General features: G+C 38.4%; 2 protein-coding genes across 13 annotated transcripts in view; one reads left to right on the top strand and one right to left on the bottom strand.

Annotated features, from left to right (window-relative positions):
• Positions 1 to 17,379, top strand: part of PICALM (phosphatidylinositol binding clathrin assembly protein) — a 106,460-nt gene extending 89,081 nt beyond the window's left edge. For 11 of the 12 annotated variants that reach the window (XM_070425800.1, XM_070425801.1, XM_070425799.1 and 8 more), the window contains 3 exons: positions 1,412 to 1,516; positions 14,529 to 14,631; positions 16,046 to 17,379. In XM_070425800.1, coding sequence (XP_070281901.1) covers positions 1,412 to 1,516; positions 14,529 to 14,621 — 198 coding nt within the window. In that variant the 3' untranslated portion in view covers positions 14,622 to 14,631; positions 16,046 to 17,379. The remainder of the gene's footprint in view (positions 1 to 1,411; positions 1,517 to 14,528; positions 14,632 to 16,045) is intronic. The other variant, XM_070425795.1, reaches the window with a different exon arrangement.
• A 1,634-nt stretch (positions 17,380 to 19,013) lies between these two features.
• The window catches only part of CCDC83 (coiled-coil domain containing 83), a 63,081-nt gene continuing 60,415 nt past the window's right edge, over positions 19,014 to 21,679 (bottom strand). The window contains exon 13 of the mRNA XM_070425803.1: positions 19,014 to 19,091. The gene's annotated coding sequence lies outside the window, so the exon portion shown is untranslated. The remainder of the gene's footprint in view (positions 19,092 to 21,679) is intronic.

Raw genomic sequence — 21,679 nt, 5'->3', positions numbered from 1 at the left:
GGCAGGAGCCTCTCCTGCCTCCACGGCAGCACTAAGGATGTGCAACTGCCAGCTGCCATCAGTGGGACATCCCTCAAGGACTCCCAGACTGTGAGAGGGCACAGGCTGGGCTGAGGAACAACTCCCCCCCCCCCCCCCCCCCCCCGCCAGAGTGCATGAATTTTGTACGTCAGGTATCTAATATCTATATATTTTTATTGATTTCAGAGAGGAAGGGAGAGGGAGGGAGAGAGAGAGAGAAACATCAATGATGAGAGAGAATCATTGATCAGCTGCCTCCTGCACTCCCCATACTAGGGATCGAGCCCTCAATCCAGACATGTTCCTTGACCAGGAATCGAACTGTGACCTCCTGATTCATAGGGTGACGCTCAACCACTGAGCCTCCCTGACTGGGCTGGAGTGGTACTTTTTTTTTGTTTGTTTTGGAGTGGTAATTTTTAAAGCAAAGGATGGTCAGTTGAGATTCTATTTTCAGTTATTCAAGAATGAACTAACCTCTCTGTGTATTAACTAAGCTTCTTGATTCTTCTCTCTTAAAATGTCTCAAATAAAATGAAAAATCCACAGAGAGTAACTCTTCGAAGAATCAGCTGTGCATGATGGCATAAGAATTTGATTTTAGCCCTAGCCGGTTTGGCTCGGTGGATAGAGCATTGGCCTGTGGACTGGGGGTACCGGGTTCGATTCTGGTCGGGGGCATGTACCTTGGTTGCGGGCACATCCCCCCAGTGGGGGGTGTGCAGGAGGCAGCTGATCGATGTTTCTCTCTCATCAATGTTTCTAACTCTCTATCCCTCTCCCTTCCTTTCTGTAAAAAATAAATAAAATATATTAAAAAAAATAAAAATAAGTAAAAAAGAATTTGATTTTATATACAAAGGCAGTTACTTTGAACTGTCTTAGTCATTTTACAGTTTTAAGTTTCCCTATATCTAAAGCTGAAAAATTTGAAAAATTTTTGATCTAAATTATTTTGTCTGGTGTACTGTCATAAGGTTTAAATTTTACAACTCATTGTATAGAAAACCCTAAGCTTTTATACAGGCTTTAAAAATGGGCACATTAAAGACTTTCCATACCAAACTAAATACTCTTAAAACATTTTTAGCTATCAGTCTTACTTGGATTTACAGGAATTTTGCCTTTGAGTTAAAGCAAAAGTAGTAGTAGTTTTCCTCCCTGTTATCCTTCTTGTTTACTTATCCTATATAATAAAGAGCTAATATGCTAATTAGACTGGACAGTGGAACCACCTTCTGGAACAACCAGTGGGTGGGGCTTCGGGGCCTTGAGGCAGCCGGGGCTGCGAAGGCCTACTCTTGCATGAATTTCGTGCATTGGGCCTCTAGTTTTATAATAAGGGAGATGTGAGCCACATTCTTTAACTTGGTATTTTTCTATTTTTCAGCCTCCTCAAATGGGAAGTGTACCTGTAATGACACAACCAACCTTAATATATAACCAGCCTGTCATGAGACCACCAAACCCCTTTGGCCCTGTATCAGGAGCACAGGTATTAATTAATGTGCTACATGTAACTGTTTTGATGTGCTTGGTGTGGAAGGAGCACAGTGCTAAAAATGTCCTTTCATACAACTTGAGAAACAAGTTATTGCTTTATATCTTTCTCATCTAAGAGCTTTTAGGATTATTGATTATTTGGAAGGAAAGGACAAGCAGATTACAAATATTAAAGATGGAAAATGCTTGATAACTTACTGTTGATGAATCTAGAGGATAGTTTTTCTGAGGGTAAGGAATCTACTTTCTGTTCATGATTCTGGCATGATCTCCTTCGTGGACCCTGGAAACTTTGGCCTCAGAGCTCCACTGCCTTGTCATTTGGAGTGCCAGTGCAGTTGGTAATGGACTGTTATTCTTTTTTCACTGGATGCATGTAGTTTTATATTTGCTAGTACACAGAGTGTTACATTGCCAGAATTAGTTGGTGTTGATACAGTCTGAATCTAGTCTCATGTATTTCATAGTCTAGTGAAGCATTAGGAGATCCTTTCATTTTCCAGCCTTTTTAAATTTTTTAAATTTATTTTTAAATTTTATTGATTTTAGAGAGAGGGAAGGAGAGGGATAGAGAGATGGAAACATCAATGAGAGAGAAACATTGATGGTCTGCCTCCTGCATGACCCCCATTGGGGATCCTGCCCACAAACTGGGCATGTGCCCTGACTGGGAATCGAACCGAGCCTCACTGGCCAGGCACTTTTTTCAGACTTTTTGAGTATTGAACTCATTGTAATAAATTGGCATCTCAGGGAGTACTAGTAACTGGGAGTACATTTTGAATTTAGTTCTTATTAAGAGGTAAAATCCATGCTTTTTGCAATTCATATATTTGCCCAGATGCCTCTTCTTTTATGTTACAGTGACCTTTTCCTCCTGTTCCTTAATCAGTTGAGTACTGTACACCTGGATGTCAGGGTAATTGATGTAATAATTACTCTTTTATAAGTTAGTTAATATTTATGTATTTTTTAAAAGTCATCTGCATTTGTCTTTAAGATCATTGTGGGGGGGGGTTGTTTTATTTTTATTTATTCATTCATTTTAATCCTCACCTGAGAATATTCTTCCATTGATTTTTAGAGAGAGTGGAAGAGAGAGGGAAAGACAAAGAGAAATATCGGTGTGAGAGAAACACATTGATTGGTTGCCTCCTACACAAGCCCTGACCAGGGCCCGGGCCGGGGAGAAGCCTACAACTGAGGTACATGCCCTCAATCAGAATTGAACCTGAGACCCTTTGGTCCACAGGCCAACATTCTGGCCACTGAGCCAAACCAGTTAGGGCTTTATGCATCTTTTAAATAAAATGGGTTATGGGTATGTATAGATTTTTTTTCTATTCTGTCTTTTACTAGCAATACTTTTTGTTGTTGTTAATCATCATCTGAAGATATTTCTTCCAGTAATTTTTAGAGAGAGTAGAAGGGGTGGTGGGGAGAGAGAGAGAAAGAGAAATATTGATGTGAGAGAGACACATTGATAAGTTGCCTCCCGTATGCACCCTGACTGGGGCTGGGATTGCATCTGCAACCCAGGTACTTGCCCAGAAAGCGAATCAGCGATCCTTCAGAATGGGAGCCAGTGCTGTATGCACTGCACACACTGGCCAGGGCTTTCCAGCAGTACTTTTAAGTGCTGGCTTAATTTGCTAAAGAAACAAATTAGATTTTGATAATCTTTTAAGATGTTGATGATTTTCCTAAGTATTTATGTAGATGTTTTCTTGAGATTATGTTTTCCTCATGTTCTTTACTTTTTTCTTTGTTCTTTTATCTTCAGATATATATCATTTATTTTAAAGAATTAATTTGTTGTTATTTTGGTGTTTCCGTGAGTTATGTGGATCTTATCACTGTCAGAGACTAAGTGATAAGAACTTAAATGTATTTAAGGGAAAAAACACACACTGTAGTCCAAAGCTATAAATTTACCAGAAATTGCTGGCTACAGAAGTTTTTTCCTGATGTGTGGCTTAACTCTGCACCCAGTCTGGTGTTGTCTTGCAAGCTCCTGTCTCAGAAACAGAATAATTACCTCAAAAAATCTTTAAGATAGATGGGCCTAGTATCACCGTCTTGTTTTATAGATATAAAAAGCTGAAACTTGGAAAGATTCTTCAACTGAATGACTAGTGAAATTCAACTTATCCCCAGGAATTCCTAATCCTCGTCCAGTGCTCGTTAGTGCTACACTGCCTTATCAATATAGGACTGAGCTGATAGCTATATATGGCCCCTTCGGAGCTCTATCTTCCTTTTGTCAGAACCACTCTGCGCATTCCTTGGGTTTCCTTCTAGAATATAAACTGCATTAAGGATGTAACTACTATGATTGTCAAGAACATTCTCTACAATTTTGGATAATACTATCAACCTTGAAACATTTTATGTTAGTTTTTCTAATCTTTTTAATATGGTTTTAAAAGAAATTGTCATAAAACTCTACCTTTAAAAAAATTGCTGACCCTCTAGCATCTGCCTTAACCCAGGTTTTTATATCCTTTTGCCTATAAAAAAACATAACTCACTAAAACACCGAAAAAGTGCAAGAATTTCCGTGTGCATGAAAAGAAACCATGACAAAAATGCCTTTTCCTAATTACTTTATGCCAGAGTATAACAGAATGAGAACACTAGTCAGTTTTTAGTTGAGAAGTCAAATTTGAAGTGAGTACCTAATGATAAATATTATTGATTGAAAGAGCACATAAAGGAATCAAATTGATAACTAGAAAAAGAGAAAATCTGGTGCCAGTGAAGTGGCTCAGGAAGGCTTTGGTCTCTTCACAGTCGTCATTTGAATCAGTTGAAAGTTAGAATCTCGAACCTTTTTAATGCAGTGGTCCTCAACCTATGGGTCGAAACCCCTTTGGGGGTCGAACGATCCTTTCACAGGGGTTGCCTAAGACCATCGGAAAACACATATATAATTACATATTGTTTTTGTGATTAATCACTATGCTTTAATTATGTTCAATTTGTAACAATGAAATTGGAGGTCACCACAACATGAGAAACTGTATTAAAGGGTCGCGGTATTACGAAGGTTGAGAACCACTGTTTTAATGTTACTTTGAATTCCTTTACCCCCTTTGTTCTCCATGTATTTTATCATATAGTCCCACTAATTGTTTCTCTGCTAGCATTAGATCCATCCTTCTTGTGGTCTCCAGTTTTCACCTGGATTTGAACCTCTCTCTCCCGTGTTTATTTTCCAAGTCTCCCTGTGTTCCTTGCCTTTCTAATTTAATCAGTTACCTAGATACTTGAATGACCTTCTATAGGTAGTATTTGTAGCATCTTATCTCTACATTCAGAAATCTAAGGAAATGTATCTAAATATAAGTGAACAGATGAGACATCCCCTCAGTTTTCCTTTTGTGTTAAAACTACCTCACAAAGTCTCTTGTAAGAGTAATAATGAGTAAACAGAATATTCAGGGTCTTCAATCCCCATGCCTTTACAATTCTTGATAAGTATCCAGTGTTCTGTTCCTACTTGTCTTTTCCAGAAGTCCTTCATCTGTCATAAAAATGGATTTACTCTTTACTCATTCTCTGCTCATCTCATTTCTTTTCAGACTTTCTGAAGTTCTTTTCCTTGTTCTGCATTATTTTTCTTTGTAGAACTTATTACTACCTGATATCTGTCTGTCTGTCTGTCTGTCTGTCTGTCTGCACATCCATCCATCCATCCATCCATCCATCCATCCATCCATCCATCCATCCATCCAATCTAGCAAGAGACCCTGATACTAGATTGTAAGCCTTTTAGAGCAGGCTTCTATGTGGCTTGTTTAGTTCTATGTCCCTGGTTCCTAGAATGGTACTCGACTCATAAGAGGTTTTGAATATTATTTGTCAAACAAGTAGATCTGATTGAAAAACAACTTTTCCATCATGTAACTTACTGTTTTCATTCACTTGTAACCATTGAAAATATAGCAGTGTTCAAAATTGCTTTAACTTATTGGTTAATAGCTACTGTAAGCTAAAATGTTAGATGACTGTCGCCTGAGGAATGAAGACACCTTTAATTTCATGATTAAATATTTTTAATAATTTTAAAATTAAACTGTCTTTAAAGTAGGCGAGATTTTTCTCATACTTTAATTATTAATGATTCTTAGCCAGTTCCTTGGATTAATTTTATCCATTCAATGCTAGCTAGAACCAACATAATTTTTCTTAATGAATTACTTTTTAGTTTTTCTCATTTTGCTCTATTTTTGCAATTAGATTGAAAATTCTTTAAGGGTAGAAGACATCTCTTCATACATTATAAAATAAATGGTAGTTTGCATATAAAATGAAATCCCATCAAAGTAAAATCTTTTAATCAAATCCCACTTCTATAGCTATTGCCAAAAATCTTTCCCTCTTCCTTGAAATGTTTTAGAAGCCATTCCTTGCCTAGGGAATACCTTATAGCTCCTGTTTTCTTGCTTACTTACTCTTAAAATCAAATTAATATTTTTGAGAGTACTTTAGCCTTCCCTGATATGTTTATGTTCTTGCTATTTATTTAGTGAGCATTCCAAACATTGTACTTTGTGATCTACATTATTATTTAGGTTACTCTTAAGTGCTGCGTTAGTGCTTGCTAGTGAGAAAGTTGGTTCTGTTCTTTAGGAAATTGTCTTTATTATAACTTTAATTTCATAGACAACACTGTATTATTGAAATTATGCCTTTCTATACACTCAACCCTTTTCTGTCCCCATTTTTTATGCTGGCTTATTCTTTATTTTTCAGATAATTTTTTTGTAACTGCTAGTTGCTTAAAGAAGGGTACTGAGTTCTTCTATTTCATGCCTAACATTGTGCATTTTAAAAAGAAAAAGTACATTAGTGAATCTTCCTAGGTGTTTGACTACATGAAAAATACTAGATCTCTGTAGTTAAAGCTTTTTTTCCTCTTTGCTTCCTCAGTTTTGCTCATTTTTTGATTGGTGGTTGCAGGTTACCAGTGGGTCTGTTTATTAACTTGCAGAGAATGGGGACTCTTACACCTTCTCTTCCTGGTGCTTAGTTTTAGTTTCTTTTGAAAGTCACTGATGTGAAGTAACATGTTGAAGAGGAATGCTTACAAGGCAGTGGAGATGTTGAAGATCCTTGCAGGGGAGGGTTGTTGTGCTGGTTATGTTCCTACCTTACTTGAATGAGAAACTCAGAGTGATTCCTCATCAGTCTGTTTTCCAAAAGCAACGTGAGACCAGAGAGTGTTTAGTTTGATCATTAATTTTTAACATAAACACATTACAAGTTTTATATGTTTCTTGAGTGGTATTGGGTGTTTTTATGGGAGATTGCCAGTTTGTTTATGGAGGATAAGGCTGAAGATACAAAATGGCGGCTGTGTTTTTGTTTGGAATAGCCAATTTTAAGTAGGTCTGACATCAGTTAAGTATCTAAAAGGAAACAATGGTTTGTTGTACTCACTTTTTACCCTTCTAAATAGGGGTACTGTTGTAGGCTTTAGATATTGGAATAATTTGACTCTTACAAAAAATGGCTTTTCTAATGACTTTCTTGTGTGTAAGAACTAATGGCTGTCTTTGCTTTCAGGCTAGTTTTGTGAGGTTCCCCCCTCCCCCCACTTTCTTGGTGTGTTAATTGTGGGTGTTGGCAGTGCCTCTTCTGTCAGCTGATCTGCCCAGCTGTATTTCTGTGAAGGCCTTTTGCTCTGTCAGCAGTGTTTTGTGCTCATTCAGCCTTACCTAGTAGAAGATAGCATGAGGGAATTTACTTTAGGATTGGAATTTAGTGTCATAGCTGAGAATGGTTCTGGAGTCCCCAGCGTACACCACAGTTAGTCACAGCTAAAATTTGAGGAGTCCCATTCAGTGATCACTGTAGTTAATAAGACAACCTGTAGAATACTACCATTTTAATGGTGGTTTTGCTGAGGATGTTTTTTCTAAAAGCTAAAAAACCAGAATGTATTTGTAAAATATTGGGTGACTGAAGTTCTACAAAATCTTCATGATGAACATGTAGAGCAGCGGTTCTCAACCTGTGGGTCGCGACCCCTTTGGCGGTCGAACGACCCTTTCACAAGGGTCGCCTAAGACCATCCTGCATATCAGATATTTACATTACAATTCATAACAGTAGCAAAATTACAGTTATGAAGTAGCAACGAAAATAATTTTATGGTTGGGGTCACAACATGAGGAACTGTATTTAAAGGGCCAGAAGGTTGAGAACCACTGAATTGTAGAGCATTGTGTGTGTAGAAAGCACAGGGCTATATTGACTGTGTACTATTTAGTAGAGAAGTCTCTTTTTAGAAGTTTTTCTACTCTTTAACTTGTTCCAGTATATTAAATACAGCCATAAATTCTGGCTGAGTTGAAATTAATTGGGATTGCAGATTTTTGAGAGGAAACAAAGCACCAACCTTGGAATCAGCAGATCTGCATTTGGATCTGTTATTAGTGTCCTAGAGATGCTGTAACAAAGTGTACCACAAACTGGTCCTAAAACAGTGGCCGGCAAACTGCAGCTCGCGAGCCACATGCAGCTCTTTGGCCCTTTGAGTGTGGCTCTTCCACAAAATACCGACTTCTGCACATGGGCCACGAAGTTTCAATTGCACTGTACATGTGCGCCCGCACATGGTATTTTGTGGAAGAGCCACACTCAAGGGACCAAAGAGCCGCATGTGGCTCGGAGCTGCAGTTAGCCGACCACTGGCCTAAAACAATAGAAATTTATTCTTTCAAGTTCTGAGAGGTTAGAAGTCCAAAAACAAGGGCCATGCTCTAGAACAGTGGTTCTCAACCTTCCTGATGCCGCGACCCTTTAATACAGTTTCTCATGTTGTGGTGACCCCCAATTCCATTGTTACAAATTGAACATAATTAAAGCATAGTGATTAATCACAAAACAATATGTAATTATATATGTGTTTTCCGATGGTCTTAGGCGACCCCTGTGAAAGGGTCGTTCGACCCCCAAAGGGGTTGCGACCCATAGGTTGAGAACTGCTGCTCTAGAAGGAGGATCCTTTCTTTTCTCTTCCAGCTTTTGGTAGCCCCAGTTATTCCTTGGTTTATAACTGCAACACTTCAACCTCTGCCTCTGTCACATGGCATCCTCCCTGTCTCTGTCTTTTCAGGGCACTTCCTCCTTTTATAAATGATGACACCAGTCATTGGATTAAGGACCACCTAACGACCTCATCTTAACTTGATTACAGCTGCAAAGACCCTATTTCCAAATAGAGTCACATTCATAGGTACCCAAAGGTTAGGAAGCACTTCAGCAATGTTTTTGGGTAGGGGACACAGTTCAACACAGTCTTAACCCAGCTCCTAACTAATTTGGTGTTTCAGGGCAAGTGGCTTATGTAACTTGGATAAATCTCAGTTTCTTCATAAAATGGTGATTTTTACCTTATATACTTTATAGGTTTGCTATAAGGGTCAAAATATTTGTAATAGACTTAGGAACATTGAAGTTTGTTGTTTTTTAAAAAAATTATTCATTATAAGGAGGTTTTTATTTTTAGACAAATGCTATAAGGTTGCCCAATTCGCTGAGTTGTCCCTGTTTCCAAATTCTAACGTATTAAAATACAGTTTACATTTCTTTCCATGAATTAGAAGTTGTTTTGATTATAAATAATTCATAATTCATTGTTTTTAAATCTTAATTATGACTCATTATTATTTGACGACATCAGATAAACACATAGATAGGGTAGGGTGGTCAGTGGGGACAATGCAGCCCAGCTGAGCGTGGGCTACATTAGGGCCTGAATCATTCACGTGGGCTGAGGACTGTGGACATTGCACAGGAACCAGATGCAGGGTTTTTTTTTTAATTGTTTATTGATTTTAGAGAGAAGGGAAGGGAAACGGACAGACAGACAAAAAGAGAAACAATCGATGTGAGAGAGAAATATCAATTCCCATACTCATCCACGCTGGGGATTGAACTAGCTGTGTGCCCTGTCCATGAATCAAACCTACGATCTTTTTGGTGTATGGGATGATGCTCCAACCAACTAAGCCACCAGACCATGCCAGACACATCACTCTCTAGAAGTAGAGCACCTGAATTGACTCAACATTTGTAGAAGTGGTACCACCCTGAAGTACCAAGCTTTGTTTTATAATTAAAATTTTTTTTCTCCAACTTAATATAGCTTAGAGACACTGCCTGTTTGTGGGGGAGAGAAACCTTTTTTGAAAATGTCGAAGACAGTGGTTCTCAACCTTGGCTGCACATTAGAATCACCTGGGAATCTTTTTAAAATTCTGATTTCTGGGCCTCATCCTCCGGAAATTCTGTTTCTTTGTTACTAATGTTGTGGCCTCACCCCATAACAAAGAAACAGAATTTCCTGAGGGTGAGGCCTAGAAATCAGGATTTTAAAAAGATTCCCAGGTGATTCTAATGTGCAGCCAAGGTTGAGAATCACTGGTCTAAGACCAAGGAACTGTCTCCTTTGACATTTTTAGTGGAAGCCCAGTATATAAATCAGGTGAAAGCAGGTAGCCTCAAGCTCATATATGGAACACAGTTTGGATTTTTTTTTTTAACCAAACTAAAGTGCTGTGTTTCTAATAAATAGCAAATAAGTAGTGCACTGTAGGTGCATTTAAATCATTATTTTGGCCTGGCCGGTGTGGTTCAGTGGTTGAGCATCGACTTAGGAACCAGGAAGAAGGTCGTGGTTCCATTCCATTCCCAGTCAGGGCACAAGTCTGGGTTGTGGGCTCTATCCCCAGTAGGGGACGTGCAGGAGGCAGCTGATCAATAATTCTCATCATTGATGTTTCTATCTCTCTCTCTCAAATCAATAGAAAAAAAGTTTTCAAAAAAAACATTATTTGTCTCATTGTAGTACCAGTTAACATAAACCATAGCTTTTCATTTTCTTTGGCTTTCGAGGAATAAGAAGTTGAAATTTAATATGAATCAGTAGTGAACACTATTCAAATAAGCTGAGCCAGTTTTCTGATTCCCATCCATCAAATGGAACTTTTAAAAGGATTTCTTTTACCCTTGGAAGTACTTCTGATATATGGAAGATGATGCTTATTTTTAGAATAGTTCAGTTAATATTTTCTCTGATGAGTTTAAGAAATCTTGTGATCTGTTTCTCTCCAGTTTGGCTTAACTCTTTAACTCTTTTGTCAGTGTAGGTTGCCTTAATTCTAATGAGGTGACTTAAGATGCCATTTTGGAATAGGGTATTCCTCTGTGTTAACAGTTTTAAGTTATTATAGACGTTAGCAGCAGTCTTTAGTTGTAGAGAGGTTTGGATACAACAGACCTTCAAAGAGAAATGCTCCTAGGTCACTGTCCAGTGCCTCCTGAGACAAGATGATTAGTGCTTTGAGAGTGACAGGAGTAATGTTGGCCTAACTTTGTGATGTTACTGATGGGCAGAAGCACAAGATGGGGTTTATTGAACACAAATTCAGGAAGTGGCTAACAGAGGCACTAGAGTCAACCTATAGGGCAGGCCCTCGATCTTATACAGTAGAGCAAAACCTGTCTTTTAGCCACACTTCACAGAGACAGGTGAGGAATAGCATTATCTTTAGTATAAGATATTGAAACACTACACTGTATTTTTATATCTCTATGCAAGTGCACTCAGATGCACCACCAGTGGCTTGGCCATGTTCTAAACATTATCAGAAAACAACCTACTATTCCATGATTCAGTTTTACAGCTAATGTCTCTGCAGAATCCTATTAAGTAGAGCCATTATTTCTTTTTATTTTTTGCTAATGCTCACTGAGGATATTTTCCATTGAGTGTGGAAGGGAGGAGAGACAGAGAGAGAAACATTGATGTGAAAGAGACACATCGATTGGTTGCCTCCCACCGGTACCCCGACCAGGGCTGGGGTTGAGCCTGCAACCAAGGTACGTGCCCTAGACCAGAATCGAATCCCAGACCTTTCAGTCTGCATGGGGACGCTCTATCCACTGAGCCAAAGTGGCTAGTGTAGGAGAGCCATTATCTAAATGTTTTGATTGCACAGCAGTATCATGAAAATACTCTTTAAACATGTACCCGCAGTGTATGTATATATTAGATACATTAAAAACATGTTAAAAATAGAAATTTTAAAAGGGTAAAAATTAATAGGAGTTCTAATATTTTCTTCTAATATCCCACTTTGGAGACTATATTTATACAGAGCTTATTTTCACCAAAAACATTTTTTTTAAACATATTATAGAATGCTTACTGTCTAAGTTACTGCTTGTTGCTGAACAAGAGGTAAAATCTGTTTCCTCCATCTGAGAAACCTAAATGTGATGATAATGTGGAAGCACAGTGACTGGTTGATGGTAGAATAAGAACCCTTACCACAGAAACATAGAATGTTGAGAACACAGTGCAAGAGCAGCACAGCCTCGATGGCAGTTGAGCTGGGCTGCTTATAGTAAAACTAGAGGCCCAGTGCACGAAATTTGTGCACAGGTAGGGTCCCTAGGCCTAGCCAATGATCAGGGCCTTCCTTCTGGCTGCCAGCTGGGGTCTCCCTTCATTCTGTGCCGCCCCCTGGTGGTCAGTGCATGTCATAGCGAGCAATCAGTCTCCCGGTTGAACTCCTAGGGGAACAATTTGCATATTAGGCTTTTATATATATAGATAGGTGAGCATTTGATTGAAAGTGCTTGGGAAGGTTGAACTAATATTTAAGAAAGCAATGTGCTGATTCCTTCATGTATATTTTATTCTTAAGATACCATAAAATGGTTAAAGTGTGTTGGGTATAGATATTCTAAACCCTGTTTTATAAAACAGCCAGGATTAGGCACTTTCTCAGGCTCTTTAAATACTGCTTCTTCTTATCCACCAGGATCCTTGTTTGCCCCTTTATGTTCTTTGTTCTTCCCACTTTCCTTGCAGCATTTCCTTTGCTTCTTTTCTCATTTACTCTCTGAGCTGACTGCTTTCTCACCCGTGCATGGTGTGCCTATGCTTTGGTACATGTGCCGGAACCAGTGGTACCAGATGGTCCAGGGTTGCTGCATGGCCCCATCCTTGATGCTCTCTGCAGTCAGCCTAACCAGTCTGGGCCACCTGCTTCAGATGGGTATTGATGATATGAAACTTACTGCAGGAATATTAAGTTTTATTTTCTCATGTTTAAATTTAGCTACATATTTATAGGTGTGAGACATACATCTAATTATGTTACCAATTTAAGAAATAGTAGAAGTATAGTTAGAAATTAGCACGTTTTCTCCCAAGGAAAATTGATCCTCTTCAGCATTATTTATAAGCCTCTAGGAATTCTCTCCACCTGTATGCTCATACATTGAGGTGAATAAAAGTGTTCCCTTTGATCATATTCTTCAGGGGCTTTATCAGGTCTTTGGACTGCTGCTCTCATGAAAACATGTGGTTTAAGAAGACATGTTAGTATGAGGCTGTCATAGGAGACTTGTGACTTTGAATGCTATCTAATTGCAATAAGCAAGGTTTTTGTTTTTATTTTAACAAAAGAGAAAATTTGTTTTGGAGAAAAATCCAGTAAATCTTAGACTCCCTCCAGTTCAGTGATGATGCTCACCAGTCTCTGATTAGTTATCCATGGCTGGTCTAAACGGGGCGTAGGAGACATCTTTCTAATTAAGTTGTACCTTAATCCGTCTCTGTGTGAATGATATTTGAATCCCCAAACCCAGACATGCTGCCGTGTCCTCCCATCTATAGCTGCTTGTGTAATTCCATCATCTTTTCCATTGTTTTTGAACATTTATTTCTGAGAACAAGGTATGAATTAGGAAAATGACTCAACCACTGATAAAACTGACAGTGATTTCTAAGCCTACTAATTTATCTTGGCATCCAAAACAGCACATTGCATATACTTGTGATACAGTGTTTGCTGAAACTCATTTGCTATTTAATCTCTATAGTGTTTTTCTTTAAAAAATAAAATAAAAAGGTAGAAATAAGATCACTTTGAGCCAATAAAGACAGATTTGGGATCATGAAATCCTTTATAGGATTTGAGTGTTGAAGTATGAATTGAAACTTTTTACTTAATCAACTTTGATTTAATAATTGAACGCCCATAAAAAGGACAGCTCATTTTATAATCGTTCTGTGCTTACATGACTCTGCAATCTCATGCAGGGGGAGGGGAAAAGTTACAAGTTCTGAACTAAAATGGCTCATGTCTGGTTTGAATACACTAAATGTAGGCTCAGTGAAGGAGATACATGTATGAAAATGAACATCTTGGCTCTTCAGGAACTGTCTTTCTTTGAGGGAATAGCTAAGATGATGTTACTGAGTTCAACAGTCTACTTGCCTTAACATACATTCAAATTAAATGATAGAAGAAAATTCCAAGAATCAAGCAAACATATTTAAGCAGGAAGCAGAATAAAAAATCTTTAATTTCCTAAGATCTGGGCAGTTAGACGAGGTGACCTCTAAGATCACTTTCCCCTCCCAGAGTGTACACATCAGCTCCGCCCTGTCTAGGTATCAGGCAGGAGCCAACTCTGTGCAAATAGTGTGAGCACTGAGGACAGGACTTTGCATGTCCTGTGAAGAAGGAAGGAAAAAATATTGCAGCTTGATATGTTGGGTCTGGACTAGGTCAGAGTTTGCACAGCTTTTGACAGACAGACTGGACACAGGAAGCCATCTTCCCTCAATTATAAACAACAACAACACAATTATGTACTTCTTTCCCTCTGTGATGCACATATAGCATAAAAATCTTAACTGTGGGTCAACTTAATATTGACCTCTTTGGGTAAAAGACTTTCTTCCTTTGGAACTCCAGAAACAAAATTTGTTTTCTGAAAGACACATGCCATTGGATGCCCTTTAGCTTGACATGTGACTGAAATTTTTGTTTGAATTTCATTTTCTACAAAGGCTGCCTTTATATTTAAAGTTGACAAAACAAAAACCACTTCTTTCATTACATTTTCTGCTTTCATGTTCTGTCATTCTGAGCTCTTTTTTTCTTTCCCTCTCTCTGTCTTCTTCCCCCTAGCTGTCGGCAGCATCCAGCCCCTCCAGTCACAGTCCTCACAGAGCTTCAGGAAAGGACCCTTTTGCAGAGCTCTCTTTGGAGGATTTCTTATAAATCACTTTAGGTATTGCTGCTTGTTGGGGGAGATGGGGACTTAACTAATTAAAAAATTTATCAAACATGAAGCACCATTCACTCTTCTCCTTAGTTCTTTAAAGGACTCGGTTCCCTCTCTTCCTCCTCCTCCTCCTCCTCCTCTATTTTTTAGGTGAAGAGTAAAAATAGATCAAGATAGGATAGAAGGGACAAATAACTTTTGGAAAATATCTTTAATATAATTAGGAGATATTAAATCAAAAGACCATTTCTCATGTTTACATGTAAGCATCCACTGCTCACATCAGGTGATGAGAACAAATACCACCCTTAAAAACTGGATGTTTTAGTCAGTTTAATAGAATCATAGAGAACAAACAACACCGTTTTTACACATCGGCTCAGAGCTTGATTGGGAGCATTGTTGGTTTAACATAATGGCCAGGGTTAGTGTGAAAAATTCATTTTAACAGTGTCTTTAAAGGGCTATATTTTTATGTATGCCTTTTCATCTAAAAATAGTAACATTCCCCCTTCCCTCCCCCCCAAAAAACTGAAACACATACAACTTATATTAATACTAGAGGCCCAATGCACAAAATTCGTGCAAGGGGCTCGGCCCTCGCAGGCCCGCGGCCCCTCCCACTGGTCATTCTGGAAGGTTGTTCCAGAAGGTCATTCTGCCGTCTAGTCTAATTAGCATATTAGCTCTTTATTATATCGGATTATTTATTTATTTTTGTTAAGGGCAAGTGAATCCTTGGGGCCTTTTTGATAGAAGGCTTGTGCATTTGATCCACACTGCCTGCTTTTGCTGGAAGACAGTGTAATTTGTTCTTGCTGCTATAGCCCACAGTGCAGGTATACCTTCTAGATCTTGAGTTTGTACTCTTCTGATTTGATAATAGTTTACTATTACTTCTACTTCTCTGGATGAGCAGCTTAATGGATATCATGAGGGAAGGGTCTGAGTGAACAGTGACACCCAATTGAAAAGTATTTCCTTGTTGATCTTTTAGATTTTTATTTATATCGTAAAGAAATGATTTAATAAGCATAATATTACTATCCTTTAACTATCTCTAATTTTATGATATCATTTGGAAATAATATTTTAAATTTTGCTTTCCTAAAAAAGATTTTACATGGAATATTTATGTTCATGGAGAGATTTTCTGAACTTATGAAAAAATTATTCATTTGCCTTCTTCTACCCCCTGGTTTTTAGTAATTAGAAAGATATTTATAATTATGCTTCAGATATTGAGTTCTGCCACATGATAAACTGATAATACTGTTTTATAATTGAAGTTTGTGATAAGCATGCTATGAACACTTCTGAGCCAGTTGAATGGTAAAAGTCACAAAGCGGTTTTATTTGTGAGAAGACATCCTACGATGCAATGAATTAATAACTTAACATGCTTTTTTTTTTTCCCCAGATACAGTTTATGTAACTAGATGGAAGAGAATGGAACTATTTCAAAACGACAAGTGCTCAAGCAGCAAATACTTGCAGCAAAATCCAAACTGCTGTCTCCTAAACTCTCTTCCATTAGAATGCTACAGTAACACAGTGGAGGCCCATGAAGGAAATTGGGACTAGTCTATAGGAGAATGTATTAATACAGTTTATAAAGCCAAGAATTGCCATGATTTCAGACTAAGATCTGTCTTTCTGGTGACTAACCCTTCAGTCTTTCAACTTCTATTAATACCCATAATCAGTAACCTACCAAGAAAAGCCCTTATTTGGAAAGTGCAAAATTTGTATTTGGAAAAGCTGCCGGAGGGAAGAGCTGTGTCCTTTACTGTAATGCAACAGGACTCTGGGGGGATCAAAATCATAACTCTCGATTATGCAGTATCTTTCTTTTCTCCAATCCTGACAAAAACAGTAATTACAGTTAATTTTTCTTTTTTTAAAAAAATTATATATTCAGTTTGCAGTAGACATTCCTTAAGTGTATTTATTTATGATTATCAATTTACGTAACATTAATATTGTATCAAACCTCTTTATGAAAATGAGTATGGATGTACACAGTATGTTTGATTTTTATCCACAAGAATGAATCTGATTCAGAATGCTTTTCAGCTGACATACAGAGCACTAAATATTTTAAGGCAAGTCCATAGGTCTGAATCGCTTAAGAATTTTCAGTCTCTATGGATTTAAGGAAGCATTATAAATGCATTAATTCTTATAGTCAACTCTGTGCCTAGGATTTTGCAAGGGAACAGTTCACTGACTAGGAAAAGCACTACATTAAATTCAGCATTAGTGCATTGGGAAGGAACTTTACTGCTTTGTGCTTGGCATGTCATTATTTTCCATTTGACATTAGGGCCTTTCCAAAATGAATGTGAGGAATTGCTTTCACTTCAAGACTTTCCTTCTTTTCAGTAAAACTCTAGGAGGTGTTATGGGGGGAGGGAAGGGGACAAAATCCTTGAACCTTTTATTTGGCTCATGCCATGTTATGATCATGTACCTTTTAAACAAGGGTAAATAATATCTTTAAAGTTGATGTCTAGCCAAGAGTTTAGTTAACAAATAAACTGCACTGTTGATCGGTGCTTTGTGTAAATACATCTTAACATTTGGGTTGAGAGGGGCCTTAAGAAGGAAAGTTTGTTGTAGGAAAGCAATTCTGTACATGAGTTTAAGCATACTTGTTGCATTGTCTTTGCAGATTCTATTTTTGTTTACAATATTAAAATGTATGTTAGCAAAAATGGGTGGATTTTCAAATAAAATGCAGCTTCCACAAAACTTTTATGTTATTCTGGTCTGAGGTACATTTTCATTTTTTTTTCCTTTATCATCAGTATCATCATTTTTTTTGCTAATAAAAGTATATTCAGGTGATTATATTTGCTGATTTAATAGAATGTATAAAGTTTATTCCTGTTTTAACTTAATTTCCAAAAAGACTTATCTTGGTACTTCTGATTACCTTCTAGGCTTATTGATAAACTGAACTACTTATTAAAAATTTTCATTTTTGACGTTTGATCAGATGCCTTTGGTCAGGTAAGTTCAAGGGGGAGAACGCTTTGAGCATTGACATATTGATGCATGTGGTTATGTCTGCCAAAGAAACCTCTGACTGTATCATGTGTCATATTGAACAGTAAGTAGGATTCAGGATACATAATAGAGGCTTAAAAGCTTTGTCCATTGATAAATGTTTGCATTATATTTGCCATGGTTGGAAAAAATAGTCTTTAATCAATATACTTTGTTAATTTGAACAGTTTTTAAGTTTCATAATTATTAAACCATTTTCATATTAATTGGGAAATTGCTCTTTTGTAAGTTAACTTCCTTAACATCACAGATTTTTATTTATCTCTGCTGGTGTTTGAGTAGGTATTACATTTGAGGTCTGTGGCTTGTTCCTTTTATGTTTCCTTATATTTGTTGGTATGTTTCAGTTTGTAAAGATGCTTTGTAAATGTTTCCATCTTATTTTTTGTTCACACAGTTTTTGGGCTTGTTGGATACGTAGGTATTGTCCATACTTTACCCATTTTACAGATTAAAATCAGAAACTAAAAAAGAAACTTGTTCAGATCGATGAGCTGACAGACCGAGGAGTCAAGTCTGGTTTCGTGGTTCATTGTTTTGCCTGTGACCTGCTGTTGTTAATTCAAATGTGTAAACTGAAAAGGGAATTTCCCTCTGTGGTCTAGACTGATGACCAGTGTTTATTCCCAGATGATCTTCTCCTATGGATCACATGTCCTGCCTCCTTTCTGATGCCTAGACATTAATGACAAGGAAAAACACAAAACATATGCTTATATTAACTTTAGTCAAAATATAACAGGTGAGGTAAATCAGCTGTAGAATGCTAATTAAACCAGGTTATAAACCTGTACATGTCCACACCATTTTATGACCCAACTAGCAAAGTTGGTAGTGGCTACAGAGAAAGAGAAGATTACTAGCAGAAGGCAGCTGTACTCATCCCAAATCTTTTTCAAAATTGTTTGATGTATCACAAAGTATTATGAGGAGCCACAGCACTCAGCTTGATAGCTCATTCTTACCTTCCAGACAAGATGGCGCCACTGTTTCCATCAGTGGCCTCTGCAACTATCCTAGGACTTTCTCTGGCCACACTTGCTCCTTCCGTGGTTCTGACCAGCCCTGTTGGAATTCTGTCTGAATAGGTTCTGAATGGAAAGGCTGCAATGTCATCTTCATGCAATCTCAGAAAACCTCAACTAATTTCTTGTCTTTATTAAGAGGCAGTGTTCTATTCAGTGTGTCACCAATCGGAAATATTTTCTAAATTGCTAGCTGGTATTTCTAGTCTAATTCTGGTATAAGCACTTAGTAAATGTTCCATTGTTATTGATGTAGCACACAGGTGTAGTTTTTATGCTGTATGAAACCACCCACATTGTCAAAAATTGTGTAAAGCTCTTTCTATGGTATTTCTTTTTGGGCAGCTGTGACTATCTTGAGGCAGAGATCTATAAATAGAAAAAAGTAAGGAGAAAGTTAAATTGGATTCCTAATACGTTCTCATTCAAATCTCATTTTCTTTACCTGTTAAAGCTAATTTCAAAAGTTGGTTTTGAAATAAAAATTGCTGTGTGAGAATCTCCTAGGGAGCTAAACCCTGCCCTGCCTGAGCCTTCTACAGCCAGACACCCCTCCTGTCTCCCTTGAGCGTAGGCAGTTGGCAGCTGTCCTGTATGACCAATAAGCAAGTGTTGCCTTATCTTGCTCTTGACTGGGACTGGAGGGCAGGAAGTATCAGGAGAAGGGAGCAGCCCCCACTCCCTTCTGCACTCCAGGCTTCTGCACTCATGCGCACAATTTACCATTGATTTCCTTGGCCTTTCAAGAAAATTACTGGAAGCATGAAGCACACTACCCTGGCTCTGTCAGCTAGCCTAGTAGCTGTTCTAAGAGACAAAACAAAATCTCTTTTTATGATCATTTTTGTCATAAAGTAGGTTCCTGGCACAGAGCTCCTAAAACTTATAATTTCCTGAGTGTTCAGAGCATAGGAGCATCTTTTATTCTGGTTCTTGTATTTGACCTGTTTCTGATACAGTGCTCCTGAATCCCTGGGAATCTTCCGGGGTGATAGTAGTGAGGTGACTTGTCAGGCTCCTGAATAGCTTTAGATTGGGAGCTGGTCACCAAAAAGACCCAACCATGATTAAAAGCTTGGAACTTTCCGTCTCAACCCCAATCCTCCAGGAAGGGGAGAGGGACTGGAGACTGAGATAATGATTGATTATGCCTACACGGTGAAGCTGTCATAAAAATACCAATATTGCCAGCTTGGTGTGGCGCAGTGGTTAAGCATTGACCCATTAACCAAGAGGTCACTGGTTGGATTCAGATCAGGCCACATGCCTGGGCTGTGGGATCAGTCCCTAGGCATGCAAGAGGCAGCTGATGGATGATGTTTCTCATCGATGTTTCTACCTCTATCCCTTCCTCTCTAACAAAGCAATAAAAACATTAAAAACAAACGAACAATACAAGGGGTTTGAGAGCTTCCAGGCTGGTGAACATCCACATGTCAGGAGGGTGGTGTACCCTAACTCAGAGGGACAGAAACTCCTGCACTCGAGACTCTTCCACACTGAACCCATGTTATCTCTTTATATGGCTATTCATCTGTACCCTCTATCATCGCCTTTATTATATAATAAACTGGTAAGTGTTAAGTGGTTACCTGAATTCTCTGAGCCATTCTAGCAAGCAATTGACCCAAGAAGGGGGTTATAGGAACCCTGCATAGCTAGTCAATCAGAAGTACTGGTGACAACCTGGACTTAGAATTGGCATCTAGAGTAGGGGTGGGGGAGCAATCTGTGAGACTGAGCTAACTCTAGTTGGTGTAAGAATTATAGGACACCAGCTGCTATTCTGTGGTTGATGTGGAAAATCCATACACCTGGTATCAGAAGTATTAAGAAGGTGGACTATTTAATTATTGTTTTATTAGTAACATATGTCCATTTGGAGAAGGGGCAGGATTCTCTACCCCATACACCAACATAAATTCCAAATTGGTTAAAGAGTATACATTTAGGGAATTAGGAGGAAAATATAGGTGATTATCTCAGTCAAATAGGAAAATGGGAAGGATATAATAACTAAAAACCTCAGTTCACCAAAAAACAAATACTAATGACCAATGGAAAAAGTTCATCTTTAGTAGTAACTAAAATTTTCAATGAAAACAATAGTGCTTTCCAAGTGTAATGCTGTTCTTAGTGCTTTTATATGTGTATTTGTTCTTCCTCAAGTGTGTGGCGGAGACACTTTTTTATACCTATTTTATAGACGAAGAAACAGGCCTAGAGAGGTTAGTCACTTACTGTGTGATCTTTATCAACTAAGTGGTAGAGCTGTGTTCCTGAGCCTCTGATCTGGCTCTGGGTCTGCCCATACCCCTGTCTGTGAACTGGTGTAAAGGGTTTGTATATATAACAGCACAGGCAAGAGTGCACGAACTGCAGCTAAAGCTGAGGGGAGTATTAAGCCAGTACAGCTTTTGGGGGCGGGGAGAATTAGCCTTAGTTAGAAGTTTTGAGAGTTCTACCCTTATCCAAAAATTACACCTTTAGGAAGTTTACCCAGGGAAATAACATGCTAATCACATCTCCCCAACTCTGGCAGGAGCCTTCTATGTTTATAGGCGGTGGTGTAGGATGATTAAGTTCATTTAGACACATGGCCCTTTAGCGCACGGCCCTTACGCACACGCTGCCCCACCACCATGTTGGTTTTTGTGCTCGGGACACCGGAGTCTTTGCACTTGGGGAATCCTGTCCTGTAAGCAAGCAAATCGTCCTGTAGTTTAGGTATTGAGAAACAGTAGGGTCTTGTGGATGATGGCCCAGTGACATTTTCTTCCTCACGGGAGGGTTGGTCAGGAAATAGGTGGGAGGAGGAAGTCTTGACTGAAGATTAGAAATACAGATCCCAAGTGCCCAGGAGAACCAGCTTTCCCGGTCACTCAGTAGCGTGTTTTACTGTCCTGAGATTTAGGAGGTAAGTGCAACTCCCCAGATCTCTCGTCCTGGGTTATGTA

Source organism: Myotis yumanensis, unplaced genomic scaffold (assembly GCF_028538775.1).
Source record: "Myotis yumanensis isolate MYYU_CA2020_CCGP unplaced genomic scaffold, mMyoYum1.0.hap1 SCAF_10, whole genome shotgun sequence".
Classification (NCBI taxonomy): domain Eukaryota; kingdom Metazoa; phylum Chordata; class Mammalia; order Chiroptera; family Vespertilionidae; genus Myotis; species Myotis yumanensis.
This window is presented reverse-complemented; position numbering and strand designations above follow the sequence as displayed.